Source organism: Oncorhynchus clarkii, chromosome 27 (genome assembly GCF_045791955.1).
Source record: "Oncorhynchus clarkii lewisi isolate Uvic-CL-2024 chromosome 27, UVic_Ocla_1.0, whole genome shotgun sequence".
In the NCBI taxonomy this organism is placed as follows: Eukaryota; Metazoa; Chordata; class Actinopteri; order Salmoniformes; family Salmonidae; genus Oncorhynchus; species Oncorhynchus clarkii.
Window position 1 is genome coordinate 5,367,774 of NC_092173.1, and position 16,333 is coordinate 5,384,106.

General features: G+C 44.0%; 1 protein-coding gene across 1 annotated transcript; it reads right to left on the reverse strand.

Moving 5' to 3' along the window:
- Positions 1 to 14,340: 14,340 nt before the first annotated feature.
- LOC139386077 (gem-associated protein 7-like) lies at positions 14,341 to 14,914 on the reverse strand. The gene has a single exon (XM_071131499.1). It carries the CDS (start codon positions 14,898 to 14,900, stop codon positions 14,514 to 14,516), a length of 387 nt encoding a protein of 128 aa, XP_070987600.1. The 5' UTR covers positions 14,901 to 14,914; the 3' UTR covers positions 14,341 to 14,513.
- Positions 14,915 to 16,333: the final 1,419 nt, after the last annotated feature.

The following is a 16,333-nucleotide window of genomic DNA, read 5'->3' on the forward strand; positions in this document are numbered from 1 at the left end:
CCCTACACTAGAGCCCGTTTTCGCAAATGGTTGTTCCATTTGATTTGAATCACTTTTTGACCATTTCACTTTTGATTTGAACGAAACCTTCCATACATATTTGCCCATGGTAGAAGTGGTCAGAAAGTAACTTTGTGGACCTGAATGCCAAAACATTCAGGAGATCAAAGTCCACCCATTTTGCATACCCCACAATACCACGAGACATCCATGTCTTCATCACTGGAAAAGATTAACGAGCGAGTTTGATGTCATTTAAAAGTTTACAAACAGTCTTGTCAAACAATTAAATCATTTCTTTAAAAAATATGTTTTTTAATAAAAATTGTCTTTTTTTTTACCTTTGACATCAATTATCTAAAAACATATAAACTCAGATTTGTTTCATTTTCACATATGTTGTAGTTTAAACCCTAATTTATAATCTGAGATGAATGTGTTGTGCCTACCATCAGTTGAGACAGAGCATGCTCTTTAATACAGGGTGGTTGGCATTTCAATTATAGAAATATAATTCACAGAATGGACCTATACCTTCAGATCACTGCAATTTAGCTTGTACACCATTGAAATTGTAATTTAATGTAAAATTGAACTTCCAATTACTGCCACAAAGATGGCCGTCGCCCCACCCAACGTTGAATGTCAACTTAAATGCGAATATCTTTTCTATTATCTATATTTCTATGATTTCAATAGGTTTCTATGGAAAATTGGCAGTGTAATTTAAAACTGATATTCGCATGCAAGTCAACATTCTCTGATGGGTGGACCTCCAACCATCTCTGTAGCACCATTTGAAAGTAAACATTTCTATTTTATTCAACAGATGGTGGGCACAACAAAAACACCTCAGATTATGTAAATAGGGACTAATCTACAACATATGCAAAAATTATGTTTTTAAATAATTGCCATTAATAAAAATAAAAAAACATTTTAATTCCATTTTTTTTTAAATGATAAAATAGTATGACAACCCTTTTTTAAAGCTTTTAAATGATTTCAAACTCAACCGTTTCCATTTTCCATTGATGAAGACATGGATGTCTCATGGTATGGCAGGGTATGCAAAAAGGGTCAACTTTGGGCACCTCTAGGTCCAAAAAGTCACTGTCTGACCACTTCTAAAATGTATGGGAAGTTTTGTTCAAATTAAAAGGGTTGCAGTCAAAAATGATTGAAATCAAATGGAACAACCCCAAAGCTTCCCAGAGTAGGAGTACTGATCTAGGATCAGGTCTCCCCCTCCTGTCCATATAATGGTATTCATCTTAGATCAGCACTTCTACTCAGAGGTTTCGTGGATATGGGCCATGGTCTCAGATTCCTCTATTAAAAAGAATTTATTGAAATTGTATAGCTCTTTTCATTACAGAAAATAATCTCAAAGCGCATTAAAAGCAAACAAACAACACATTTAAATTGAGATGATGAAGATGGAGATGGAATGTCTCTAGTTGGGTTCGGATGATGGAAAGTCCGGGAGACTCTTCATCAGTGCACCACACCAGACCTGCTTTTCTGACGTCAGTTCCTCCAAACGTCGCTCCTTCTTAGATACTCCACCACATCTTGGCAGTGGTTAAGAACAGTCCCCGAGCCTCCTCTGCCATCAGTGGACACAGCATACAGTCCTTGTTGTGGTTCATCCTGACAGATGAAACATAAAAAGCAACCGGGATGAAAATATACTTTTCACCCCAATTCTGCAAATTTGAGAGTCAAGAATGTCAGGATGTCTCTACTGACAGTGACATGCCTCTGCTGCCTGTAGGGAAGCTGCTGGGTCAGAGAGGACCAGGGGATGCATGCTCCTGCAGTATCAGTGGGGTCCAGTGGGTAGTAAAAGTGCCACTCAGAAAGACAGAGCAGGTGATCGTATTTCTCCCCCAGATTGTGGGATAAAACACAAGCCTCATCTGATCCATAAAAAACAACAGCCAAGCTCACAACTCATGAGGCTGAAGGACACACTGGATACAGAGTGTCAGTGTGTGTGAGTATGAGTGTACATGCCTGTCTGTGTGTCTGTATACAGTATGTGTGTGCGTCTCAGAATATGTGTTCCAGAAAGTGTGTGTGTGTGTGTGTGTATGTGTTATTTCACTCAGTCAGAGCCCTAGCTCCAGATGTGCGGGGGTCACAGGAGGAGTTTAGCTCTCCCAGATGTGGCCAGGTGTTGCCTGTGGCATCACGCCACCAGACCCATGGCTTCCCTCCACACAGGGCTTTATCTAGCGGTCACAGGGTCATGTTTGTCTGCCTGTCTGTCCAATCAGCACTCCAGAATTGGAGGAGAGGAGGACCAGGGTAGGACAGGGCCAGGCTGAGGTCCAGCTTCGCTGTGGCAGGAAAGGGACACTGAACTTCTACACCACACACTAGGGCTGAGGAGGGAGGGAGGGAGAGCTGGGCAGGTTACGAGGAAGGCGAGTATTAGTAGAGGTTTGGGATCAGTCAAATCAAATCAAACTTTGTCACATGCGCCAAATACAACAGGTGTGGACCTTACCGTGAAATGCTTACTTACAAGCCCTTAACCAACAATGCAGTTTCCAGAAAGATTTAAGAAAATATTTACCAATTAAACTAAAGTAAAAAATTCTAAAAAGTAACACAATAAAATAACGAGGCTTATACAGGGGGTATCGGAACCGAGTCAATGTGCAGGTTAGTCGAGGTCATTTGTAATTTGTACATGCATACATAATAGAACAGCAAGTAGCAGCAGCGTAAAAACTAATTGGGGGGAGGTGTCAATGTAAATAGTTTGTGTCGGCATCCCGAGTGGTGCAGTGGTCTACTGCATCGCAGCGCTAGCTGTGCCACTAGAGATCCTGGTTCGAGTCCAGGCCGCCCGGCCGGCCACGACCGGAAGTCCCATGGGGCGGCGCACATTTGTCCCAGCATCGTCCGGGTCAGGAGAGGGTTTGGCCGGCAGGGATGTTCTTGTCCCATGGCGCAATAGCGACTCCTGTGGCGGGCTGGTCGCAATGCACGCTGACACAGTCGCCAGGTGTACGGTGTTTCCTCCGACACATTGGTGCGGCTGGCTTCTGGGTTAAGCGGCCATTATGTCAAGAAGCGAACATAAAATGCATTTAGCTCATCTGGTAGGCTCGCGTCACTGGGCAGCTTGAGGCTGGGTTTCCCTTTGTAGTCCGTAATAGTTTTCAAGCCCTGCCACTGACGAGCGTCAGTGCCAGTGTAGTAGGATTCAATCTTAATCCTGTATTGATGCTTTGCTGGTTTGATGTTTCATCTGAGAGTGTAGCGAGATTTCTTATAAGCGTCCGGATTAGTGTCCCACTCCTTGAAAGCGGCAGCTCTAGTCTTTAGCTCGATGCAGATGTTGTCTGTAATCCATAGCTTCTGGTTGGGATATGTACGTACGGTCACTGTGGGGACGTCGTCAATACACTTAATGATGAAGCCGATGACTGAGGTGGTATACTCCTCAATGCGTCTGTGCTAGCAAAACAGTCCTGTAGCGTATTATCCATGTCATCTGACCACTTCCGTATTGAGCAAGTCACTGCTCTCTTGGTAGATAGAGTACCTTATGATAAGCTGTAGACCACGCTACCTCAGACGAGCAATACCTTGAGACTTCTTTAATATTAGACATTGTGCACCAGCTGTTATTGACAAATGGCCACACACGCGTCCTTCGTCTTACCAGATGTAGCAGATCCTGCAGATGCATGGACAATCCTGCCAGCTCTATATTATCCGTGTCGTCGTTCAGCCACGACTCAGTGAAACATAAGATATTACAGTTTTTAATGTCACGTTGGTTGGATAAACCTCCACTACCACCGTATATCATCCATTTTGTTTTCCAATGATTGCACGTTGGCCAATAGAACGGATGGTAGTGGAGGTTTAATTTTCAGAAGGCAGCCCAACGAACAAAATAGCACAGTTGGATAGGAGCCCGTAAAACGGCAGCCATCCCCTCCGGCGACATTCTCAGTTAGGAGGGTATTGGGGGGGGGGGGGGGGGTGATTATGAGGGGGTGTGGCGGTGCAGAGGAGGTTGGCTGGAGGGTAGAAGGCAGTGGGGGCTAGGATGGAGGAAGATGTCATCTCCTCGTTATCTAGGTTCAGTGTTTACCCAGATTCCAGCTCTAAGATATCATCAGTAAATAAGCGGCCAGGGAGACGTGCTCTGGGACCACGCCAAAAATGACCCGCCCCCCCTGCCCTCCCCTGTAAACACACACACACACACACACACACACACACACACACACACACACACACTATCCGATGCCAAACTATGAGCTCTGAGTGACAGGGGTAGAAGACCATGGGGTGGGGGTTATGGGGGGCATTTCTTCTAGCACTAAACAGACCAGGCCAAGCAGTACAGAAATCCTGGATAGGCCTGGACAGAGAAACAGCTGCTCTGAGTGGGATGAACAGAGTAATAGAATCAGCACTCACTTAGACATTTAAAGGCGTACCACATTAAAACAGTATAACAATGATAGATCATGATCATATCAATTATAAAGACTCAATTATAAAGTATCTTCCTCATTCTCCTTCCCACTCGTCCCTCTCTCTTTCTCCATTCTCTAGTGACGGACCACATTGTCAACATAATGGCTCTTTCAAAATGACAGTGTAACGTGGTTTGATTCACTTCATATTGACCAAGTGGTTTTGATTCTGCCCTCTCCCCATCTCTCCATCTCAGCCTCCCTCTCTCCATCTCTCCCTGCGACAGAGTGATGAGACAGTAGAGAGCAGACAAGGTTGGGTTCCCCTGGTAATTTCGGAGGGGACGGAAGTAACCGCGGCGTCCCACCCTGGGCCCCGAATGAGCCCACTGACGATTCACCGGCCTGCGTGACGAAGGTTGGCAACCCCAATTTCAGAGAGGAGGAGAAGGATGATAAGAAGAGTGGGAAGAGGTGGAGGAGGGGACGGCGATACCTAAATCAGTCGCTCGCTAATGGGCAGATGTCCTGGTCTTTGACAAGTAAATTAAGCCTCATGAAAAGAGGGAAAGAGAGAGAGAGAGAGGCCAGAGGAAGTGAACGAGAAAGACACACACTACATGACCAAAATATTGAGGACACCGGCTCGTCAAACATCTCATTCTAAAATCATGGCCATTATTATGTAGTTGGTCCCCCCTTTGCTGCTATAGCAGCCTCCACTCTTCTGGGAAGGCTTTCCACCAGATGTTGGAACATTGCTGCGGGGACTTGCCTCCATTCAGCCACAAGAGCATTAGTGAGGTCTGGCACTGATGTTGGGCGATTACGCCTGGCTCGCAGTCGGCATTCCAATTCATCCCAAAGGTGTTCAATGGGGTTCAGGTCAAGGCTCTTCCACACTGATCTCAACAAACTATTTCTGTTTGGACCTCGCTTGTGCACAGGGGCATTGTCATGCTGAAACAGGAAAGGGCCTTCCCCAAATTGTTGCCACAAAGTTGGAAGCACAGAATAATTTAGAATGTCATTGTATGCTGTAGCGTTAAGATTTCCCTTCACTGAAACTAAGGGGCCAAACCCAAACCATGAAAAACAGCCCCGGACTATTATTCCTCCTCCTCCAAAAATTACAGTTGGCACTGTGTATTAGGGCAGGTAGCGTTCTCCTTGCATCCCTCAAACCAAGATTTGTCCGTCTGACTGCCAGATGGTGAAGCATGATTCTTCATCACTCCATAGAATGTGTTTCCACTGCTCCAGAGTCCAATGGTGGCGAGCTAAAGCTACATTGTTCCAGCCGGCGCTTGGCATTGCTCATGGTGATTTTAGAATTGTATGCTGCTGCTCGGCCATGGAAACCCATTTCATGAATCTCCCAATGAACAGTTCTTGTGCTGACGTTGCTTCCAGAGGCAGTTTGGAACTCAGTAGTAAGTGGTGCAACGGAGGACAGACGATTTTTACATGCTATGCGCTTTAGTGGTCCCGTTCTGTGAGCTTCTGTGGTCTACCACTTTGCGGCTGAGCCATTGTTGCTCCTAGACGTTTCAACTTCACAATAACAGCACTTACAGTTGACCGTGGCAAGTCTAGCAGGGCATACATTTGATGAACTGACTTGTTGGAAAGGTGTCATTCTATGACAGTGCCACATTGAAAGTCACTGAGCTCTTCAGTAAGGCCATTCTACTGCCAGCGTTGGCCTATTTCTTATTTCTTTAATTTGACTAGGCAGGTCAGTTAAGAACAAATACAACTATTCAAGGTCAGGCCTAGGAACAGTGGGTTAACTATCTTGTTCAGGGGCAGAACGACAGATTTTTACCTTGTCAGCTCAGGGATTCGATCTTGCAGCCTTTCGGTTACTAGTCCAGCGCTCCAACCACTAGGCTACCTGCCGCCCCCATACCAACTATGGAGATTGCATGGCTGTGTGCTCGAGTTTATACAGCTGTCAGCAACGGGTGTGGCTGAAATAGCCAAATCCACAAATCTTTAGGGGTGTCCACATACTTTTGTGTGTATATATATATATTGTAGATTGAGATTGCAGTCTGGTCCGGGGAGGGGGCTGGTGGGCTTGAGTATGTGTGTGAGATAAATTATAAGCAATTAGGTCTACCTCCTGAAAATGCGCTTTTGATGATGTGTAAAAAAAAAAGATGAGTACAGGAAGGAGAGTAGAGGGGAGAATAACTCTCCTGTAGTGTAGCAAGTACTGGAGGATGAGGGGGCGTTGGAGGGAGGAGGAGGGGACTGAGTGTCGGGAACCGTCCTCCCTTCCGTTCTTGTGGGATCGTCTGAAGATCAGTGCAGCGCTCCAGTCACAGACACAGCGTTAATGACCACAGGAAGAAAAACCTTTAAATGTATGTGATTCTGTCCCTGATAGCTTTATGAGACTGCCACTTCTCAGTGCCAGGGCGCTTTCCCTTGGAGATAAATTAACACACATCTCCTTTGCACCTCTGTTAAAATAACTAGATTCAGTCATTTAAGGGAATGCAAGAATGTCTAATGCGTTCTTGCTCATCGAACAGGAATGTTATTCAACATAACAAGATGTTGAAATAAGAGGCCTTGGCATAGCAGGGTCAGGCCTGGGCCCTTGCCCACACCGAGCTCCAACAGGAAACTGCTTCTCAGATATTGCCTGTCTACTTCCTGTTATTGTCTAATTAAAGGATTATTGCAGTGAGATCCTAGCAGCCTGGAATGGTCCGTTAATACTGTTGGACCTGTAGTTCTTTGGCTTGGACGTCTGCAATGAGGTTCAGGAGTGGTTGGGAGCCCAAGGAAGGTCCCAACTTGACTGGAAATATGAAACATTTTTATCTTCCCTTGGCCTATGAACATCCTAAAAGCCTGTGTCGCTGATATCAATATGGATGACTCCATTTAACCCGTTTGGAGGGTTGGATGGACCCATTGACATCATGCTTATCCACAAACATACCAAAATGGCAGCTTTGCTTTCCTGCCTTCCCCTGATTGGCTGAGGAATGAACTTCATAGCTTGTGAAGCGATCCAATCATCAGTTGGGAGCTCTGTTGGTGGGTCATCAGCATCATAGTCATTAGCAGCATCTTCCTGTGTTTAGGCCTGTGGGAATGGGAGTGGGACAGTTAGGGCTCTCTAGGCTTTGATGTAGATAAAGTAAGATAACTTTAATCTCTGACTAATTAGCGAACCCCCTTCTTCGTGTTTTTCTGTCTAGACAGAGTACATGCGACCCCCCTTCCGTCCTTCCCTATTAGGTCACTCAGGAAGCAAAACTACGTTCCCCCACTTTACTATGATGTGTTGGAAAGCAGTCAACCAGCAGCTGATATGCTCAAACCATAGACTGTCTGTCAACACGCTTAAACCTAGGGAAGAAAGAAAAGTTGGAATGTTAATTTATGAACATGTTTCATATACATAGCAAACATACTCAGACAACACTAATAGATTCAATATTTCCCGGGATATGTTTGGTTCAGGAACACATACTTTACACAGATATAGTATTATATAGTATTATATAAATGAGCAGGCTTGAGGCCTCCTGGTCTGAGCTAAGTGGGTTTGTTTGGGTTTGGGGCCCAGACGTCTACTTGCCTGGGTCTCTCTGCTGGCATGGTCCCCTGCCTTGGTCTTTATCTCCCTGGCCACTTGAGCCGGGGAAGTGAGCCTGCCACATGGAGCGCCTGGCCCTCACAATCACTGGAGCTCCTCCAACATTCCCTCACAGGCTAGTCAAACAAACCTGGGGCATGCCGCCTGCCCGTGACTCAGTCAGTCCCCCCTCGGTTTGCTCTGCTCTGACTGCCGCACAGCGCCACAATGGGCACATTCCAGTCAACATCCCCAGCGGCCCAAGGAGCCACCGTCTTAATCTCCTGTATGGAGAAACCAAACAACAACATGTCTGATGGAGGGCGCTGTGACCCAATCACCACTGTGTTTTCATATTATTTCATATAAGTGCAGGGCTTTTTCCATGGAGAAACTGTCGTGCTTTCCATCCACATAAAGCACATGTTTTAGGTAGCACCTCTTCTCCAGCTGTTTGATCACAAACCGCTTGCCTCTCGAAAGACAAAACAAGAGGCCGGAGACTGGAGAGAGCATGATCCAGGCCCCACAATAGGACAGGCTTTGGTCCTTTCAGAGCCAAGATTAACAGCGCATTCGGAAAGTATTCAGATCCCTTTACTTTTCAACATTTCATCATGATACAGCCTTATTCTAAAATGGCCTCCATCATTCTTAAATGGAAGAAGTTTGGAACCACCAAGACTCTTCCTAGAGCTGCGCCGCCCAGCCAAACTCAGCATTCGGGGGAGATCGCCCTTGGTCAGGGAGCTGACAAGATTCTCTGGTCTGATAAATCCAAGATTGAAGTCTTTGGCCTGAATGCCAAGCATTACTTCTGGAGGAAACCTGGCACCATCCCTACGGTGTAACATGGTGGTGGCAGCATCATGCTGGGGGGGATGTTTTTCAGCAGCAGTGACTGGGAGACTAGTCAGGATCGAGGGACAGATGAACAGAGAAAAGTACAGAGAGATTCTTGATGAAAACCTGCTCCAGAGCATTCAGGACCAAACTGGGGCTGAAGTTTCACCCTCCAACAGGACAATGGCCCTAAGCACACAGCCAAGACAACGCAGGAGTGGCCTTGGGACAAGTCTCTGAATGTCCTTGAGTGGCCCAGCCAGAGCCTGGAATTGACCACAATCAAACATCTCTGGAGAGACCTGAAAATAGCTGTGCAGAGACGCTCTTCATCCAACCTGACAGAGCTTGAGAGGATCTGCAGAGAAGAATGGGAGAAACTCCCCAAAAACAAGTGTGCCAAGCTTGTAGCATCATACCCAAGAAGACTTGAGGCTGTAATCACTGCCAAATGTGCTTCAACTATGTACTGATTAAGGGTCTGAATACTTATGTAAATGTGATATTTCAGTTATTTTATTTATACATTTGCAAACATTTCTAAAAACCTTTTTTGCTTTGTTATTATGGGGTATTGTGTGTGTGTCTAGATTGTTGATGAAAAAATACATATAAGGCTGTGGATAAAGTCAAGGGGTCTGAATACTTTCCGAATGTACTGTATACCCATGTATCTGCCTCTGTATTTTGAAGTGGGGAAAAGAGGAAACGGATCCTTTCCCCCTCTCATGGTTGTATCATGTAGGACTGTTATACCAACGTGTTTCTTTCCACTACGGCACTGATGTTAGGTAGGTGAAGGAGCTCCTTTCTGATGAACTCCTCATGGACACTCATTTATTGGACACAACACAACAGCGTGGATGTCCCAACAGCTTTAAAACAGTTACACAGCCCATTGCCAGTAATGGCTATAGGAATGCGTGGACAAAGAGCTGTGATGGGATGGTGAGGCTGCGGCACTGATGTGTTCCTGAAGCTGCTGAAAGGGTTTCACAAGAACCCAGCAAGGTGAAACCGATCTGTTTCAGGTTCCATTGACTCTTCAATTAGGTGTGTGAATTCCTCATCTGACTGCTGGCTCATTGGTAAAAGACCAAGTCCATATTATGGCAAGAACAGCTCAAATAAGCAAAGAGAAACGACAGTCCACCATTACTTTAAGACATGGTCAGCCAATCTGGAACATTTTAACTACGTTGAACGTTTCTTCAAGTGCAGTCGCAAAAACCATCAAGCGCTATGACGAAACTGACTCTCATGAGGACCGCCACAGGAAAGGAAGACCCAGAGTTACCTCTGCTGCAGTGCATAAGTTCATTAGTTTCCAGCCTCATAAATTGCAGCCCAAATAAATGCTTTAGAGTTCAAGTAACAGACACATCTCAACATCAACTGTGTAGAGACTGCGTGAATCAGGCCTTCATGGTCAAATTGTTGCAAAGAAACCACTACTAAAGGACACCAATAAGAAGAGACTTGCTTGGGCCAAGAAACACGAGCAATGAACATCTGTCCTTTGGTCTGATGAGTCCAAATATTAGATTTTTGGTTCCAACTGCAGTGTCTTTGTGAGACGCAGAGTAGTTGAACGGATGATCTCCGCATGTGTAGTTCCCACTGGGAAACATGGAGGAGGTGGTGTGATGGTGCTTTGCTGGTGACACTGTCGATTATTTATTTAGAATTCAAGGCACACTTAACCAGCATTGCTACCACAGCAATCTACAGCAATACGCCATCCCATCTGATTTGCGTTTAGTGGGACTATCATTTGTTTTTCAACAGGCTGTGTAAGGGCTATTTGACCAAGAAGGAGAGTGATGTAGTGCTGCATCATATGACCTGGCCTCCACAATCACCTGACCTCAACACAATTGAGATGGTTTGGGATGAGTTGGACTGCAGAATGAAGGAAAAGCAGCCAACAAGTGCTCAGCTTATAGTACCAGTCAAAAGTTTTAGAACACCTACTCATTCAAAGCTTTTTCTTTATTTTTACTATTTTCTACATTGTAGAATAGTGAAGATATCAAAACTATGAAATAACACATATGGAATCATGTAGTAACCAAAAGTGTATTTTATATTTTATATTATTCAAATAGCCACCCTTTTCCTTGATGAAAGCTTTGCACACTATTGGCATTCTCTCAACCAGCTTCACCTGGAATGCTTTTCCAACAGTCTTCAATGAGATCCCATATATGCTGAGCACTTGTTGGCTGTTTTTCCTTCACTCTGTGGTCCAACTCATCCCAAACCTTCTCAATTTGGTTGAGTTCAGGGGATTGTGGAGGCCAGGTCATCTGATGCAGCACTCCATCACTCTCCTTTTGGTTAAATAGCCCGTACAGAGCCTGGAGGTGTGTTGGGTCATTGTCCTGTTGAAAAACAAATGATAGTCCCACTAAGCCTAAACCAGATGGGATGGCATATTGCTGCAGAATGCTGTAGTAGCCATGCTGGTTAAGAGTGCCTTGAATTCTAAATCACTGACAGTGTCACCAGCAAAGCACCCCCACACCATAACACCTCCTCCACCATGCTTTACGGTGGGAAATACACATGCAGAGATAATCCGTTCAGAGATAAGCCATGTCGCTGTTGAAACAAAAATCTCAAATTTTGACCCATCAGACTTCCACCAGTCTAATGTCCATTGCTTGTGTTTCTTGGCCCAAGCAAGTCTTCTTCTTATTGGTGTCCTTTAGTAATGGGTTCTTTGCAGCAATTGGCCCAAGCAAGTCTTCTTCTTATTGGTGTCCTTTAGTAATGGTTTCTTTGCAGCAATTCGACCATGAAGGCCTGATTCACGAGGTCTCCTCTGAACGGTTGATGTTGAGATGTGTCTGTTACTTGAACTCTGTGAAGCCTTTATTTGGGCTGCAATTTTTGAGTCTGGTAACTGTAATGAACTTATCCTCTGCAGCAGAGGAAACTCTGGGTCTTCAATTCCTGTGGCGGTCATGAGAGCCAGTTTCATCATAGCGCTTGATGGTTTTTGCGAATGCACTTGAAGAAACTTTCAAATTTCTTGAAATGTTCCGTATTAACTGACCTTCATGTCATAAAGTAATGGTGGACTGTAATTTCTCTTTGCTTATTTGAGCTGTTCTTGCCATAATATGGACTTGGTCTTTTACCAAATAGGGCTATCTTCTGTATACCCCCACCTTGTCACAACACAACTGACTAGCTCAAACGCATTTAGAAGGAAAGAAATTCCACAAATGAACTTTTAAGAAGGCACACCTGTTAATTGAAATGCATTCCAGGTGACTACCTCATGAAGCTGGTTGAGAGAATGCCAAGAGTGTGCAAAGCTGTCAAAGGCAAAAGGTGGCGATTTGAAGAATATAAAATATATTTTCATTTGTTGAACACTTTTTTGGTTACTACATGATTCCATATGTATTATGTCATAGTCTTGATGTCTTCACTATTATTCTACAATGTAGAAAATAGTAAAAAATAAAGAAAAATCTTTGAATGAGTAGGTGTGTCCAAACTTTTGACTGGTACTGTATCTCTATGCACAGAGTCCTCGACCTCATGCCTTATGTTAACCAGTAATGAGTAATAATTGTAATTTCTCAACCCCAGCTCTCCTAAACCAAAAACTGAATCCGTCAACCCCTTATGAGGCAGTCATAGAAGGAAAACACCTACATTCCCTAAAAGTAACTGCCCAACAGTTTTAATGGAGGATTTTATAGGCAGGGGCAGGGTGTGACCATGTATTTTTGTAAGTTATCACAGACACTTGACAGGAAGTAAGAGGGCCACAAACAGGAAGGAGCGGAATGTGCTTCCTGTTGGATGGCGTTAGACAGGGCAGATTCCTTGTACCATCGTGACAGCCCCTCTCCTCTTGTAACACTGGCGCACAGGGATGTTTTTCCACTGGGAGAAGCAGAATCCAGGAAAGAGAAACTCAATGGTAGATAACATTGAGAAACAGTGTGCCCACTATGCAACAAATGAGGCAGACCACAAGACTCAGTCCACAGTACAAAAATAGGATTATCATAAAGTGACCAATCACACTCTTCTCACTCAAAGGAGACAGTAAACGAACTGTACACACAGCAACTAGCTGTATCATCACTTAGTTGCGGATACACTACTGCAACGAGATTAACGTTCAGACCACTTCTGTTTTTCAGAGCTTGGACGGCACGCACATCGAGAGTGCGGGCTGGGAGGGAGTTGAGCACTGCTGCCACTGCCTGGGAACATGAAATTAACATTGGTCGTCCTTGAGGGCTTTCTGATTTAATAACAAGGGCCCTATGACGTCACAGGGTTTTACTCATTACTCATCATGATTGTCTCCACAAAGCGGTCAGTATCATTCAGGCACAACAGCAGAGGGATCCTGCACTGCACACCGACCGCCTAATGCCATTCCAATAAAAGTATTTATTGGAGACGCACACAAAACACACCTTTTAGGAAGATTAAATATTACTGATGCCTCTTCATAAGGGCAATTTGTGAGGATGACGAACTCTACACTATTGATCACTCATAAGGAGTTTCAACTGACAAATGTGTAAACTAAAGATGTCACATTGATCCACACACAACATATGCAAAGAGCTTTGACCTTAAACACAGTCATTTATAGTGCGTTAAAAAAGTGTCTTAAAGACTGGGCAGTCGAGATCAATTAGGCTAAGTCTACTTTCTTCTCATCCATATTAACTCAGAAAACCAGAGGTTGCAATAGCATCTGGGCTGACTGGCACAATACTGGAACGTAGGCCAACGTGTCAGGGTCCTATCAAAATAAAAAGATTAATTTGAAACTATAGGACAACCAGTGACCACTGAAAGTTAATATTTCATTCAGTGAAAGGAATACGATAACGTCGACATCACCAACACCTTCATCTACAACATATGGCCTACTTAATCAACACATTGTCAAATTCAACGCAAGTGACAAAATGTTTATTCAAAGTAGAAAAAAAACTAAGTGCATATGCCCGTTGACAATGTAATAGGCTTCAGTGGTAAACAAACATATCTCAGCAACAGATCTTATCAGAAGGAACAAGACAAGAACCACATTGTCATATATTCAAGGAACAATGCCAAGATTTTCAGGTTGCCAGACAATTCAATCCAAATTCCACCTGCAGACATGCGTCCTCGTCTCTTCCTAATGAAATGGACTGGACAGCCGAGAACTGCTGAGTGTCAGATAACCTGGTGGTATAAGAGCCCCCTGACATGTCTGTTGCAAAGACAGTGCTGACATCTCCCTCCAGTGGAGGTACAATGAATAGGAAACGATGAAAAATCTAATCATAGACTGTATATCAGTGTTCTCAATACCTGGCTGGCCACATAAAAAAACAACATATGGCAATGGCAAGTACTCATACTCAAAGTAACAGAATAATACATGGAAACAGCTTACTACATATTCAGCCAGAGAACACCCTGCGTAGCAATGGAACAGTTATCAGACTCCCCCAAAACACCCTGTATGTGAAACGAAATCATATTAAAAATAACAGTTCAAATCGGATTTCTTGGACATCTGTTCAAAAACATCACAATTAAGTGAACAGCACTGAACATCACAAATTGGTGAACAGCACTGTTCAGAGATCAAAGGAATATGAAATTACATCCTGACATCTGAGCAGAGCTTCTTTCTGCACCCCAATGGGGGTATGCAGTTCTGAAACTTGGAAGTTGAGCACGTCAATGTCCGAAGCTCCAAACTTGGCCTCAACCTTGACTCTCTCGTACATGTGGAATTGCACCTGCTTGTTGGTCATGGCTATGAGCGTTCTCAGGAAGCTTTCTCTCAAAACCGACCGTGCACGCTGCTCTTCTCTCATTTGGACTGAGTCGGTCCCTGTTTCAGTCGAAGCTGAAATAGTAGTTGGACACAGCGCAATGAAACGGGGTGAGTTCGGGTCGAATCCGCGGCCATTCGGATCAGGTCCTCTCGGGAGACGAAGCACAGAAACGTGTGGTCTCATTTCGACTTTTTGTCACTCTCTGCAATCACAAAGTAGGACAGGGATGTTGGCATGATGTGCACAAAAAGTTACTAGATTCATAACGACACAAGTTAGCTACTGTAGCTAGCTGTGGTTGCTCTGCGTTGTCCCATTCGCTAACTAGCCAACATTATAAGAGTATGAGTACAATGCTGTAGAGCTAACATTAGCTAGTTTATGTTCATAGCTTGCAAAGGGAAGTCACTCGTACTTAAATACTTACCGACTCAAAGTACGAAGATTATATTTGAAGTTGGCAAAGCAGTACGTTTTATGAGTGCCGTTTGAGTTGGTACGCGTACATTTTGTTGTCCCTCTGACAAATGTGACCGGAAAATGTAGTGTATTTTTTGGTTCCGCAGGGGGACCCCTCGACGCATTCTTTGACACTGATGCCTCCTAGCGAATAAATAAGGGAGCACTCAAAATGTTGATGTGCACCGTACACCAAGGTGTTAGGCAGGCTGTGACTGTAGTTAGGCTGCTGGGGCCATGTGAAGCATTTAGCTATCCTGTTTACTGTAGTGTTTGTATAAAATATGTATTCCTCCTCCTACTTGATTGATTGATCAATGAGCTTGTTCCACTGAGAAATCATGAATCAAATTGAAACAATGTGAATTTCAGGTGACAATAAAAATGATGATACATTTGAATGTAAAGAATTGCACTTTCAAATAAAAAATGTTGTGTGTTTTTTTTTGGCCTCACCCGTCTGAACAGTCGGCTGTGAATGCCCTCACCCATACACTTAAGATGATTCTTAGGTTCTGACCCTCTACTACAGGGTGGCTGGTAAGAAGAGGCGGATGTGCTTACTGTGCTTACTGTTTACACACACACAGTGTCAAACAAACCACATATTCCTACATTCCTATGTCAAACCTTAGGGTCAGATATACTGCTATACTGCTCAATAACAAGATTTTTCAATGTGCATGTTGTTACATCTTTTAACATTGTTTTCCAGATGTATTTTATTTTTTATCTAATGTTGTTTTTTTTCTTCATTTGTTTTTACAATGCAACCAATTTTGACTTTAAAGCTTGGCCATGTAGTGGGAACCATTTTTCAACACTCAAGAAGTTAGATCCATTATTTCAAATATATTCACTATGTCAGCAATGTTAACTTACATTGCATTATCCAGTAACCACATACACATTTAATACACATCTTAGTTTCCCACTAGCATTCCACTAAATGAAAGACGATAGAAATGAACTTTTGACCATTGACAGCTGACAGTATTTGCTCTGACTTCTTCAGTTTGAGGTCTGGGATGTACGCCATGTCTCAGCCTCCAGTATTTATGCTGCAGTAGTTTATGTGTCGGGGGGGCTAGGGTCAGTTTGTTATATCTGGAGTACTTCTCCTGTCCTATTCGGTGTCCTATGTGAATCTAAGTGTG

Bases quoted from the DNA above. Each gene is read 5' to 3' on its own strand.
- LOC139386077 (XM_071131499.1), bottom strand. From the start codon at position 14,900: ATGAGACCACACGTTTCTGTGCTTCGTCTCCCGAGAGGACCTGATCCG.